General features: G+C 38.1%; 3 protein-coding genes across 3 annotated transcripts in view; 1 reads left to right on the top strand and 2 right to left on the bottom strand.

Annotated features, from left to right (window-relative positions):
• trmt13 (tRNA methyltransferase 13 homolog) lies at positions 1–3,344 on the top strand. The gene is made up of 11 exons (XM_082138391.1): positions 1–159; positions 284–333; positions 613–679; positions 783–842; positions 927–996; positions 1,167–1,273; positions 1,624–1,791; positions 1,896–1,968; positions 2,071–2,145; positions 2,230–2,617; positions 2,693–3,344. Exons 1-11 carry the CDS (start codon positions 25–27, stop codon positions 2,877–2,879), a joined length of 1,380 nt encoding a protein of 459 aa, XP_081994517.1. The 5' UTR covers positions 1–24; the 3' UTR covers positions 2,880–3,344.
• lrrc39 (leucine rich repeat containing 39) lies at positions 3,085–7,363 on the bottom strand. Its single transcript, XM_082138392.1, has 9 exons — positions 7,147–7,363; positions 6,806–6,980; positions 6,219–6,324; positions 5,088–5,244; positions 4,869–5,005; positions 4,618–4,763; positions 4,378–4,530; positions 3,365–3,507; positions 3,085–3,223 (listed from the first exon to the last, which is right to left on the bottom strand). Exons 2-9 carry the CDS (start codon positions 6,931–6,933, stop codon positions 3,153–3,155), a joined length of 1,041 nt encoding a protein of 346 aa, XP_081994518.1. The 5' UTR covers positions 6,934–6,980; positions 7,147–7,363; the 3' UTR covers positions 3,085–3,152.
• Positions 7,364–10,074: 2,711 nt separating this feature from the next.
• dbt (dihydrolipoamide branched chain transacylase E2) overlaps positions 10,075–14,151 on the bottom strand; it is a 5,962-nt gene continuing 1,885 nt past the window's right edge. The window contains exons 6-11 of the mRNA XM_082138079.1: positions 12,958–13,216; positions 12,711–12,877; positions 12,560–12,637; positions 12,292–12,483; positions 12,107–12,178; positions 10,075–11,041 (exon numbers count right to left, since the gene is read on the bottom strand). Coding sequence (XP_081994205.1) covers positions 10,874–11,041; positions 12,107–12,178; positions 12,292–12,483; positions 12,560–12,637; positions 12,711–12,877; positions 12,958–13,216 — 936 coding nt within the window. The 3' untranslated portion in view covers positions 10,075–10,873. The remainder of the gene's footprint in view (positions 11,042–12,106; positions 12,179–12,291; positions 12,484–12,559; positions 12,638–12,710; positions 12,878–12,957; positions 13,217–14,151) is intronic.

The raw sequence follows: 14,151 nt of genomic DNA, 5'->3' as shown, positions 1-14,151 counted from the left end.
GTTAGTAGTCATCATCAGTATACTATGGAGGGATCCACAGCGGACGGCGTGTCAGCGCCTTTACCTGGACGATGTGCTTATTATGTTGTAAAAAAGAAACGATACTGCAAGATGATTGTTGGGAGAGGGAAAACCTTGTGCGGGGAACATGCAAATGCTGTACGTTATAATGTCCATGTGATCCTGCTCTGAATGGATGCGCTTCTTCTTACCTTGCCCCCATTAAAACTAGTTGATCAAATAAGTAACTGTTTGCATAAACTTTTATGTTATTTTCATATAGGGCGAAGAGAGTGAGAAAAAACGAATCCCCTGTCCTTTGGACCCCAAACAGTAAGACTTTAACTCTTCTAAAAAGTTTGGAGAGGTTTCTGTAGTTAGAAATATAAACGTTAAGTGTAGTTTAGACCAAACTGATTCATTCCAGAGCTTCAGATTTATGCATACAGAAGTATTACAGCCAGTTGGAAATTAAATACAATTATTTAATAAAATATTTAATATGAATATTGACAAACATAGCAGGTAGAGTTTTGTCCCGTGTCCCGGACAATGATAGATGTGTAGAACTTTTATGTTATGTTCAAAAACCATCTCTCCTGTTTTAAACAGCACTGTATTTGAAGATAATTTGGCTAAACACCTGAAGAAATGTAACTCCAAGGAGAAACCAAAACCTGTATGTATGAATAACTCCACCAACCCTTATCTCTCAATATGTAATTTTTCTTGGATTTCACAGTTCTTGTGCTAATGACTGCTATGTTTGATATATATATTAGATTTATTATGTGAAGGACATCAATGCTGGGTGTGAAAATGAAGATGAATCCATAGAAGAGGTGATCATACTGCCTATTTGAGTATGTATCAAAATTACATGGCTTTAAAGAAGATATGGGCTTAATAATGATGTGTTAATGCAGATATCCATTGCTGATCGATCCAAAGAGGAACTGGATGAGTTGATAGTGAAACTCAAAACTGCATTACAAGGTATGCAGCTGTCATTTAGGTTTTATCACATGACTACTAAATGTGTTTATGTTACGCATTAATTAGATACACACATTATGAACAAATATGGAAAATAAGAATTGGTGGCTTTGATGTTGGAGAGTTTAATGTCATTTTAATGTAAAGGGATTCTAATCTGTTTTCCTCAGGTCTAAATACCAAACTCGTGGAAAAAACACTCTCACATTCTGCTCTATATGAGCCTCTAAATGACCCAAAGAATGGAGATTCTGCTTTTAAACACCTCAAGCAACAGGTAAAGCATTCCAGAACTGACAAACTATACATACTCTATATCAACAGTGGGCAACGTCAGGTCCTGGAGGGCCTCGATTTTGACAGAGGGAGCAAGTCTACTCGGATTCAAAGTGATCAAAGGCTTTGGGCGTTCCATTTAAACGCATTGCAAGGGTTTGGACAGTAGTGGGCACTTTCGCAATGTAAGCAGTGACATACATCCGAGTGAACGAGATGGAGGGAAGAACATAAAAAAAGGGGGTGATTTATGGACAGTCCAGGACTGAAGTTGCCCATCCTTGCTCAAGTTGCTCTGTATAAATGGTCTTTATTTTCAAGCAGTGTTCATATTCATATCTAATTTCACAGGCCTCTATTCTTGGAAACATGGAGGTTTTGGAACTGCTCAGCCCAAACAGATGCTACATAGAGTTTGGGGCAGGGAAGGGAAAACTGTCCCATTGGATTCACATTGCTCTTAAAGCAGCTGAAAATGTCAATTTTTTACTAGTGGAAAGGTCCAGTACTCGCTTTAAGGTGTGGTGTCCTTTTGCATGAAGCTATCCTTTCCTCAAATACAGAAAAATATTGTTCTTTCTGCTCGAAAGTGAGGTTACATTTGAATTTGATGTGTTTTAAAGGTAGATGGCAAGCACAAAAATGCAGACTCGACTTTTGATAGGCTTCAGGTTGATATTCAGCACCTTGATTTACGTGAGTAAGCTTCTCAAACAGTTCCTTATGGTGTTAATATATTATAATATACATATTTCTGAGATTTTCTTTGATATTCTCATAAATAATATTTAATTTCAGGGAAAGTTCCTCTCCTGAGAGAAAAGCGACTTCCTGTTATTGGTGTTGGGAAGCACCTCTGTGGTGCAGCAACTGGTAGACTAGAATTCAATAAACTTCATAAATATTATCATGGGATCAGTCCTGCAAGATTGATGTAGTATCAACTTATCTCCACAGATCTGGCCCTTCGGTGTTTATTTGAGCACAACTGCATTGACAAAGATGATGACCCTCCGACCAAGCGTGTAAAACTTAATCATACGGAGGGTGCTGATGATTTGAAGCCGGTTCCCTCAACCGAAGGCAGGGAAACTGGTGAAGAGCTCATAGTGTCAGGACTGGCCATCGCTCTTTGTTGCCACCACCGTTGCGACTGGAGACACTACGTGGGAAAAGAGTTCTTCAGGCAGAAAGGTCTTGGACCAGAAGAGTTTGCTGCTTTCCAGCGCATGTCGAGCTGGGCCACTTGCGGGATGAGAAAATTCAGCTCCAAGATAACAGAAAAAACAGGCGAAGAGGAAGAACATGAGATGAGTGAGGAAGCTGTGCCAGATACCCTTAACGGGTGAGCTTTCTGCTGATCGACCAATAAGTCTTATGTTAAGTTCTTGATTTCATTTGTAAACGTTCTGTCTTGCAGTTTGATGTCAGTTGAAGATCGGGAACAGATCGGGCGGCTTTGTAAGCACCTGATTGACCACGGAAGAGTGCATTATCTCCAGCAAAAAGGCTTTAAAACCAGTCTGAGATACTACACAAGCAGAGATGTGTCATTGGAGAATGTGTTACTAACTGCCATTCCCACAACCAATCAGAATAGAGAGTAATCTAAACAGCTTTCTTAAGACAAACAAGCACAAGTGCAGGAAACATATGCTTCATTTTATTTGATCAATGTTTATGGATTTTTTTATTTTAGTTCATCCACAAACATTACTTATGACATACTAGCAGGAAGAAGCAACTCCAACAAATTACAGGCAACAAAACATTTAAAAGAAAGAAGCGCTCTTCACAGGACTTGGGGGGACAATACTTGACATGATGGACCGGAAGATCAGTCCAAAAGGCAGATGAGCAGACAGAAGCCAGCATGCAAGTCACAAAGATGATGCTGTCTCTGACACGCCGTCCAGCGTCACATTTAGCAGTGACATGAAAGTTTGCGATCCTGCAATAGACATGTAACGCAAAAGTTGGTCATTAAGAGGCTCTAAAGGCTTTAATTCCAGTTCTGTTTTATTTATGTAATATTTTATAATAAAGTTCTGCTACAAGTTTTGCACACAATACATATTGAGTATGGCATAACCTCTTTTACGGGCTTCTTGGATGTAGCAGTGCATGAACTCGCGACCAAACATCTCCCTGTCATTCTCTTCCTCGTCTACATCCTCTTTTAAATCAGGAAGGGTCACCTCATACGTCAAAGGATTGTCTCGGAAATTCACAAACCTGCAGAATGAGCATTTTATTGTTCATAATAATTTGTAAATATGCAGACACGAATGCATCGCCAATGCGTTACAATTCAGTCCTCAAAGAATTTGCATTGACATATTTGCGTGATATATGTTCAGGGCTTTAGTCGTTCCTATGGAATCACTGTTTTGCTTTTGTGAAGCTTTTTATTGGTTTCCAATAACGTTCTACAAATTAAAGGACAAGTTCGGTATTTTACACTTAAAGCCCTGTTTACAGATCGTATCTGATGAAATAGAACGGTTAAGATTAAAATTTGGACACATGCTCCTGTCCCGAGAATTTTAGGTTTATTTCGCTTTTGTGGACCTATTTTGCCAAACGCGTCACACCCGTGATTCTTCCGTTGAGAGCTTGAATAATAGACACTCCAGCCCAGTTGGTGGCGATAATGCACCTTTGCCAATTGCAAGCAAACCACGGGCATTTCATTGAATACACAGAAGAAGCAGAAGAAGAAGCGGCGGAGTAATACCATAAAGGTGCTGCGGTCTCACAATGGAGTCAATGGAGTTGGACAAAAACTAAGATAAAACCTGTTGGAATGCATCTTTTTCAGCGATTTTTGATGGAACATATCAGTGAACACCCCCTGACCACTCGGTGAGTTTCACGTCTTTGTAAACGAAAGTTTAATGTGTTTTTAGGACGGAATCTTCCAGTGCATATAGACAACCATTGTGGGGGTAGGGGGGGGAAGCGAAATAAACCTAAAATTCTCGGGACAGCAGCATGTGTCCAAATTTTAATCTTAACCGTTCTATTTCATCAGATACGATCTGTAAACAGGGCTTTAAGTGTAAAATACCGAACTTGTCCTTTAAGCAAAATATTTGTGCTTACCTGAGGTTACTCATGCCCTCCATAAGCCGAGGAATGTCTCGTAGTTTATTTTTGCTCAGAACTAGTGTGTCCAGGCTTTGCATGCGACAGATGTTGTCTGGCAGGTACTCTAGTTCATTTCTCGGGAGCCACAGGGTGTGAAGTTTCTCCATTCTAGAATTAAAACGTGACATAAAGGTTATCAGATCCATTACAAAGTCTTGGTTTTATTAGTCATTGATGGACCAAATAGTATTTTACCTGTGAATATCGTCTGGCAAACTCTCCAAAATGTTGCTGCCCATGTCTAGCCACTCAAGAGAAGGAAGGTTGACCACGCATTCTGGAATGGTGGTGAAGTGGTTCATGGAGAGGTCCAAGTGATACAGCTTCTTAAGATTGCTAAGCTAAGGAAATTCAGATTAAAGTAAAAACAGGTGATGGGTTTATTTAGGGATATATAGCCAAAATATGCGGTGTATATATATATAGGCATTCAGTGATATTAATACCTGGGTGGGCAGCTCATCCAGATCTCTATTCATTGAAAGTTCCAGTTTCTCCAGATTTTCACAACAACCAATTTCTTCTGGTACGTAGCTCACTCTGTTATAGCTCAACAACAGCTCTCTTAACCGAGTTAGTTTGCCTGTTGGTTATAAGAACATCTGAGAGTTACTTTAACTAAAGAAATTCATCAAAGTTCAGATTCCACCTATTTTTTTACTGACCAATCTCTCTGGGAATCTCTGTGACTGAATTACGAGATAAGTCCAAGACTATGAGACTCTCAAAGCTCGAGATGAACCGTGGGATTCTTTGAAGTCCTGTTCGGTGTAACTGCCATTCTTGAATCTGGGAGAGTTGGACCAGAGCTGGAGGAAGAGTCTACAGAAAGGGTCAAGGTTCCAAGAGTGAGAACCAAACAATCCATTTTTTGTTTAACTGAAGATGTTATTAAGCTGTAAATATCTGGGCAGTAGTATTGTCCAAATTATTAACTCTTTCAGAATCTTTGCCGTAAGTCCTGCTCCTTGAGAGCCATTATCCTGTAGAGTTTATGCTGCATTCCAGACAGCTTGGAATTTAGATTTTTCCCACCACATATTTGGAAATAACGTCTTGTAATGCCACTCGAAGTAGGACATTCGACCTGTGATCTCAGGGCAGACCGATCAACCCTGACCTCAGCGAGGCGAGTCATTTGATGTCACTTCTACGATGGCGGCAAGTCCTGCTTCTAATGAGCATAGCGTTGAGATACCTTATATCAAATGTAATAAACTTTAACATTTGACATCAACTATAACATTTGCTTTTCGTCAGCTGTTTTTAAAGCAAATGGCAGCATTTTTATATTTTTATGTTTTGCTATAATTGACACAAAAACACGAAATGCTCTCTTTGTGTAGTGGAGACATCATGTGGTCAACATGTGAACATATGTTGATGGCAGGTTGAAGCTAAACTCTGCAGGAGCTTGGCCCTCCAGAAGCAGGATTTGGCACCCTTGCCCCAAAGTCCTGTCCCAAACCGCACCCTTAGACCTTGCAGTCCACTACTGGCAGCTCCAACCTTAAACACCTGAACCAACTATTCAATGTTTTCAGGATTACTAGAAACCTCTAAGCAGATTGAAGGCAACCTCTGCACTGCAGTAATGTGACCCTCCAGGAGCAGGGTATGACAGTGGAGCACAAGTCCTTTGTCCGCCCCTTTGGGACAAGTCCTATATTAAATCACCCATTATATGATTAAATATTCCTTAAATCACCCATCACTCTAGATGACAGCATTGTTTACTGACTTCTAATATGATAGTGAGCTCAAACTCACAAATAACAAATCACAAAGAGCCTTACCTTCCACTCCTCCTTTTCAATCCGAAGGATGACACGTCCTTCCTCAGTCACAACTTTTTCCTTTAGCTTGGCCAAAATGATACGATCCTCCCAGGCACCTGTTAACCTATGCCAAAGATTTTAAACTATTAAAAAACGTTCTTTATACTAATTCAATGTTAATTGCAGTTTTGGGATAGACAAAAGCACAGACTGTGAAGTGGTTCTCAACTTTTTTTTGCTTCAGGACCCAGATTTTACATTGGACATAGTATCGACATCGACCCAACGCAGTACCAAACCCGAAAATCACATTAATGTATGTATCTTTTACCTTGCATAGTTTAGCTCATGGTCTTTTAGAATAAGGTCATGTCATGTTGCCAACTTGTCATCTGCCTAATTTGACTAGCTTCTACCAAGTAACAGGAGAACCATAGAGTTCGATTGTACACTTGGCCTTTGATGATTAAAAGTATTTTGTTATCCTAACTATTCATGATTTTATGGTTAATATTTGTATTTATAGACCTGCAACCCTTTTTTAGGTCATGACCTACTAAGAACCATTATGATTCCCATGGGATACTTGACAGTATTGCACGTACCTACCCACTGCTCTCCTGTCTCTCTGTTCGATCTCTTTCTTCAGTTCATCTTTGCTTTTCTTTATCCGGGTTTCCCACAGAGACTTGATGGAGTTCACTGTCCCACAGCACACCGTGAGCCCCGTCATGATGATACAGAGCCCCAAATATCACTTCATACACACATTTTGCTAGCCTAAGGCAGCAGAAAAGCCATTTTACTGGCCAGAAAAAGTGTATGCACTGCAAAACTATTAACATTTGGGTTTAATATGATAGGACACATTTGAATAAGTACGGTGGATATCATAAGCTGTGACTGACATTAAAGCAACTGTGAGAAAATAAAGTGTAGTGCTTACCACTCTCATTGGGTCATATTGTCCTTCCAGCTCCTATATACCATGTTTGCACCAAGTTAGCGCCCATTTGATATGCAGAAGTTTAGTTCCCAACGCTGAATCAATAGTATAAGTCCTCTGACAATTCCAATAAGTGTGATCTGTGTTGAAAGAATTGATTTTGAAGTAATTATCCCTATGTGATTGTCATGGTCTTCCCTCTTGAAGCGTAACTCTGGCCAGTGTCTATATTTAACCGGAGACAACACTGGGAATAGTGTGGTCACATGTTAAAGTTGGCACAAGAGCAGCTGTCCGCTTTGACATACTTTACCGCACCAGACATGCTTTCAAGAATAGCGACATTAACCTGATTAACAATGTTTCAAAACAACGCTGTTAGGTATAGGCCATATATTAGCAAATTATGATTGCTGCTAGTAGAACATTTTGAATGTTATAGTTTAAAAATTTCAATTTCCTGAGTATATCATGCAGTTAGCACACCATAAATATGAAATATTCATCCTGTTTTGTTGCAGTCAAACACGCTGTTCTGCAAGCATTTGAAAACAAATTGTGCCTTTTCTATACTATTTTTAACAGAGAAAGTAAAAAAACAATGGCAAACAACACTTTTATTTACTTTATGTTAATACATTTTAAAAATATATTTAACATATTAGATAGCCAACATTAGCAGATAGTATTAGCAACGCGAGACATAAATACTGGCAGAATTAATTCCAAAAATCTTGATTTAACATGTTCTTATTATTTTAAATTAACAGAATAATTGGACATCATCTGGTATTAGATTACTAAAATCAATTAAATGAAAGAATAAAAGATTATTTGATCTTTAATATGCACATTTGGGGTCATTTTTTCAAGAAATTATTCAGCAAGCATGCATTAAATTGATGAAAAGTGACAGTAAAGGCATTTATAAGAGAAAATCTATAAATACATTTTCTATTTGACTTTCTATCAAATAATAAAATAAAAAAAAAGTACTATAGTTTCCTCTAAAATATAAGCACAGCTGTTTTCGACATTGCTAAGTGTTTCTTGAGCACCAAATAAGCATATTAGAATGATTTCTGAAGGATCATGTGACACTGAAGACTGAAGTAATCATGAAATAGGCTGTAGACCTGTATAGATGCTGTCAGTTTGAGTTATCACGATAAAAGTTCGTAAATATATCTGTGTTTGTACGTAGTGCATATATACAGGTATATAGGCTAGGCTACATAAAAGGCTATATGTGTGTGTGTGTGTGTGTGTGTGTGTGTGTGTGTGTGTGCGCGCGCGCGCGCGTCTACTCGTGTTAGATGCGATTAATCGATTCGACAGCAAGTGTCATTTGAATAATTATGCTACTCTTTATACACTGCAAACAAAACGCAAAGCGCAAATAAGGATCTGTTTTTAAAGATATATTCAGTGAATGTGTCTGCAGAGGGATTCCAGACGGCTCTACTGGAGCAGTTCACCGCCGAGTCCTTCAGCTGCCCGATGGCCACATAGCAGACCAGCTTATATCGATCATACAGCAGCTTCTTTACAGCCGATTTAATGCGGTCAGACAGTTCCCTGGAGATGACCGCGCATGCGCAGCTGTACTCCACAGTCTCGAGTGTTTCATCAACAATGCGTTTGATTATTTCACGTGCTCGGTCAGTGGAGAAGCGTCTCTCTGGGGTGGTCTGGTAGTGGATGAGCTGCTCATCTCTGTCTCTCGGTTCCTTCTTCATCGCCCAGGTTAAGCCGCGTCTCCTCTGGATGGGGATCAGTGATGATTGAGGGTTTTCCTTGGATGTTTTCCTTCTGAGGGTGCTTTTGCTTTTCTCCTGGGGTCCCATCCACGGTTTCTCCTCTTTCTTTTGTAATTGGATATGAAAACATTGTTACTGTCATTTATCATATGAAAAGGTACACAATATACAGAGTATATTTGTTAAAATCAACTTTCTATCTTTTTTCTTATGCTTTTATTGATTTGATCGAAAATATTATTACAATTTTAAATAACCGTTTTCTATTTTAATATATTTTAATATAAATTAATGTAATTTAATTTAATGTAATTTGTTCCGGTGATCAACGCTGTATTTTCAGCATAATTACTCCAGTCACATGATCCTTCCGAAATCTCTCTCTCTCTCTCTCTCTCTCTCTCTCTCTCTATATATATATATATATATATATATATATATATTTGAAATTGAAATATTTTCTAAAATTATAAATATCTTTACTGTCACTTTTAAATAATTTAATGCATCCTTGCTGAATAATAGTATTATTTTCTTAAAAAACAAACATGCATATTACAGAATAATACATTTTATTAATTTGATTGATTTTAGTAATAAATACCAGATGATTTTAGATTCTTTTAATTTAAAATAATAAAAAATAACATGCTAAATTGATATTTTTTATACAAATTTTTCCAATATTTATGTTCTTATTTTGCTAACACTATCGTCTAATATATCTTCTAGTATTGATCGCTTAAAATCAAATAATTCAGATTAAATTAAAGGTTTTTCTACAAATGAATTTGCACCAAAACTAATATAATTGTAAGTTACATTTAATGTATTCTTTGATCAGTTTTAGTATTATAGTAAACCTAGAATACAATTAATCTTGTAACATTAAACTTATGTTTAAGATATCTAAGAAAATCTTTCAGATATGTATAAAAGCCTTACTTGCATGTTCCTCCAGTAACAGATATTCAGCTTAAAACTCTTTTTGGTTTGTGTTGGGCTTTAAACTGTGAGCTGAGAATGAGACACAGGCTCCGCCCCCTACTGATATACGCTGTTTGACTTGTCTAACGATCATAAATCCTACAAGATTTACTTGCTGTGCTCATTCTGGCTCCCGGAGTTAACCATGTGTGAGATGGAATAATAAAATACTGAGTGGATATAAAGTTTCTCAAACGTATAATTTATTAAAACACTTTCACACACATTCACAACGATCTCTCAAGGAAAGTCCCATTATTTGTGAGTGGCAGAACATTATGCTCCAACAAGAATCGTCACACCAGAGAAGATGAGAGGACGTATCAGTACAGATTCCTCACAGCTATAGTTTGAATCACATATACTTCCATTGTCCTTTAAAAACAATGACTGGAAAGAAAAGCAGCAGTGAAAAAACGTGAATCAAGAGCATGTCCTAGACAAGAAATTATATTTTGCTTCAAGGAAAGTCCATTTTTAGGAACAGCAATATTTTAAAATGACAATAATAATTCTAGAAATGTCATTTCTTTTGATTTTGAGGTGACATTTTCATGAGATTATTATTTTTTAGAGATGTTACCCACTAACAAATAATCACTACTGTTCATCGCTGATATTTAAAACCCCTGTGCATCACCATTGGAGGCTTTACAGTATATAGAAAGTTCATTTACAAAAAAAGATCATGGGTGAGTTTTCATATTGCTACATTAAGTTCATATTCTCTAACATTCAACAATACGTTCTGGTAGATGTAACATCTTTAGTCAGTAAGGCAACAAGAGGAGAGAATCACAAGAAAAACAACAAAACTCCAGTTAGCTATGAGCTTCATGACATTGTTGAAATGTTCTTTATGTGCAACAGTCATGATAGCGACCAATGGCTCAAATAGCTCAGTGCCCCAGTAACGAAAAAACCTTTAGTGTCGGGATACGGAGTCATATGTCTAGATGTTCTTGGAAAAAATGTGCTTTCTATTTTAGATCCAGGACCATGGTGGCGGGGTTTTCCAGGTATGATCTCCACATGTTGGAGAAACGACACATGGTGGCTCCGTCGATGATTCGGTGGTCGGCGGACCAGCTCACGTTCATGATGTGTGCTTTCACTACCTCGTCCTTGTGGTTGAACCGGGGCAGCACCTGAGGAGAACGGGAAAAACAAAACACGTCACTTTAAAATCAGGCTCTGTTCTTAAACCTAGTGTGCTACCTTGGTGCCTACTTAGGCAGCAGATAAACGTGCTCTCTCTCTCTCTCTCTCTCTCTCTCTGTCTCTATATACACATACAAATGGACCTGTTCACAATTTAATGTTAGCATGTTGCTAAGCTAACTGAGCAATAGTGTAGGAAGCCTTAATGCAAAACGCACATACACATTTTTGTAAAATCAACTAGATTGACCTAGTGAATAAATTCATCATATTGGCTTTGTCGGCCAATGACTTTTTCGCAATGGTTTAAGGGATTGGCCAAGCATATATGTGATTCTGCCAAAGATCTTGACCAAAAATTCTGTGTATTTTAGATGGCAACATCTACTTATGTTGCCTACCTAAGGAACTCGCTTGTTTTTGAACAGAGCCATAGACTACGGAAATTTGTTTGCGCCATTGAATAGTAATTTTTTTAAAAGGTAGATGCGACTTTTTTTCTCACAATTCAGATTTTTCTCAGAAATTGGACTTTATGACTCGCAACTGTTCTGAGAAAAGTCGTCAGGATTTCAAGATATTACCTTGCAATTGCGAGAACAAAATTTTGCAATTGCAAGTTTATATCTCGCAATTCTGAGAGAAAAAGTCAGAATTGCGAGAAAAAAAGTCAGAATTTACTGACTTTTTATTTTATTTTTGTGGTGGAAACAAGCTTCCATAGTAGACAAACAGTGTATAAAAACAAATACATTTTTTAAAAAGTTGTTACAAAACATTTTTGAACGAATCCAACGGCAAATCCCATTTTTCAAATGTCAACAAAGTACAAAAATACGTTATAATACTAGTATGAAAAGTGCATACCTAAGGACGTAGCAAACTAGTACGTCAGTATTGAAACACTACATTATTGTAACGTTATTGCTATTGATGGATACTTCGCAAAGTTTTCCAACGTATTATGCTTTGATATGCACTAATCCTAATCTCGCAAACTACATAGGCCCAATTGTATGTAAATTGGAGTTTTAGCGTGAAACTTTACACACCTGGATCTTCCCAAGAGCACCGATAGCAACCTCTGGCGGTAATATGACCGGCTTTGCGTAGGTTCCCCCAATCTGTCCGGAAGCAATCAACATCAAAGTTAATGTAACATCATTCCATGCAAAGTTATGGAATTAGCAATATATTACAGAAGCGAGCGAAGGTCTTCCTGCAACCCTCAACTTACCGATCCAATGTTTGAGAGCGTGAACGTTCCCCCTGTGAGGTCGACAGTCCCCAACTGTCCCGACGATCCCAACGTCTGCAGGCGGTTGAGCTCCACTGCGAGTTCGAAGACGCTGAGCATCTGTACGTTCTTTACGTTGGGAACCAGAAGACCTTGATTGGTGTCCATCGCCAGTCCGATATTATGAGCAGCCTGGAGGGGAAAGAACAGTGGTCAATGATCTACCACGATTTAACCCAAAATGTCGTTATTTAGATGGAAACATTACCTTATAGGTGATATTTGTGCAGTTTTCATCCAAAGACGAGTTAAGAATGGGAAAATGGAGGAGACTGAGAGACGCTGCCTGTTTATGAAGAAAATACCGATATCAAAACCTGGTTTGAATGAGTCCCCCCCCCCACAAATCGCTTTCATACCTTGATGAAGAACGGCATGTAGCTGAGCTTCACTCCTCGTGACTCAGACAGGCCCTTCAGCTCGGAGCGCAACCGGACCAACTGGCTCAGATCCACTTCGTCTTTGTAACCGAAGTGAGGGATCTTCAGGGCTGCTGACATTGTCCTAACCATCGCCTTCTGAAAGCCTTTGAAAAATAAATCAAAAATCGTTAAATATTTAAGCGAATAAAACAATCCACCAATCAAAACAGGCAAGCAAACAAACCTTTAATGGGTTCAGTGCGGTCTTTGCCTGTAAATACAGGTTTAGGGATCACAGGAGTAGGTACACTAGGTGGAGTCGTCTTCTCTCTGGGTTTCGCAGCTGGAGTTGAAGGTGCTACAGGTGCAGGAGGGGGAGGACAAATCTCCTGGAAGGGCGATGGGGGTAAGATGGCCCCTGTCTGTCTGGCTATGAAGTTCAAGATGTCTTCTTTGAGAATGCGCCCGTCTTTTCCAGTGCCGACGACTTCGCTTAGTTTGATCTGTGAGGATTTTGAGACAGAAATCTTTAATTTTGTTAAAGAGAAACGGCTCAAAAATCCTTAGTAGTTCCTGTTTGATCCTTCACCCTGCCCCCCATTTGTGGCCATAGTAACAACACTAATTTCTCCAACTATGTGACACTGACAGGCTAACCACTTTTCTAGTTATATCTCATGACCTTGATTTATTGGGTTACTGCACTGCCTAGCAACTTCCCATCCCGTGGAAGAGTTTATGACCCCTGATGACAATGGCTAAGTCAACCCCCCACCGATGCTGACGCCATGCTCGGTTTGATTTCTGCATGTACCTCTGTGACTTACTGATAACATCCTAATTGCAAATATAGTTTAAATTACACCATAACGCTCCAGGTAAAACGAATTATTCAGTAACAAATAATCTACGGGGGGGGGGGACTTAATTTTATACCTCAGGATTTGATTTATTTACTTAAATACATGAATATATTCTTACTCTCCTAATCAGAAAATGTCCTAATCGGGGTCAAAATGTTTTATACATACATAGATATATTTATTTATATGTGTGTGTATATATGTACACAAACACACATATACATATATACATATATATATGTGTGTGTGTGTGTGTGTGCATGTGTGTGTTTCCCTCAGAAACACATATTATGAAAAAAAGCTGTGGTTTTGGGGCAATATAAACAAATATATATTTTTTTATATAATTCTATATGATGTATTCAGTGTCTTGTTAACTAAAACTAAAATTCTAAAAAAATATTTGTATTAATTGAAACAAAGCTGAAGTAAAATAAAATAGAAATATTAGTTTTAAAGTTAACAAACTAACCTGCAAGATACACAAATACATATTTTTTATATATAACATTTTTCATGTTTTACTTTCATAATGTGATGTATTTCTGAGTTAAACAGAATATTCAAAAGGAAAA

The sequence above is a fragment of the Leuciscus leuciscus genome, assembly GCF_965113295.1.
Source record: "Leuciscus leuciscus genome assembly, chromosome: 15".
Taxonomy (NCBI): Eukaryota; Metazoa; Chordata; class Actinopteri; order Cypriniformes; family Leuciscidae; genus Leuciscus; species Leuciscus leuciscus.
This window is presented reverse-complemented; position numbering and strand designations above follow the sequence as displayed.

Bases quoted from the DNA above. Each gene is read 5' to 3' on its own strand.
- trmt13 (XM_082138391.1), top strand. From the start codon at position 25: ATGGAGGGATCCACAGCGGACGGCGTGTCAGCGCCTTTACCTGGACGA. The intron at 160-283 runs GTACGTTATAAT...ATTTTCATATAG, and splicing joins GCGGGGAACATGCAAATGCT to GGCGAAGAGAGTGAGAAAAA. The intron at 2,146-2,229 runs GTAGACTAGAAT...TTATCTCCACAG, and splicing joins CCTCTGTGGTGCAGCAACTG to ATCTGGCCCTTCGGTGTTTA.
- lrrc39 (XM_082138392.1), bottom strand. From the start codon at position 6,933: ATGACGGGGCTCACGGTGTGCTGTGGGACAGTGAACTCCATCAAGTCT. The intron at 5,245-6,218 runs GTAAGGCTCTTT...CCCTTTCTGTAG, and splicing joins TTGAAAAGGAGGAGTGGAAG to ACTCTTCCTCCAGCTCTGGT. The intron at 4,531-4,617 runs GTAAAATACTAT...TTTTAATTCTAG, and splicing joins TTGCCAGACGATATTCACAG to AATGGAGAAACTTCACACCC.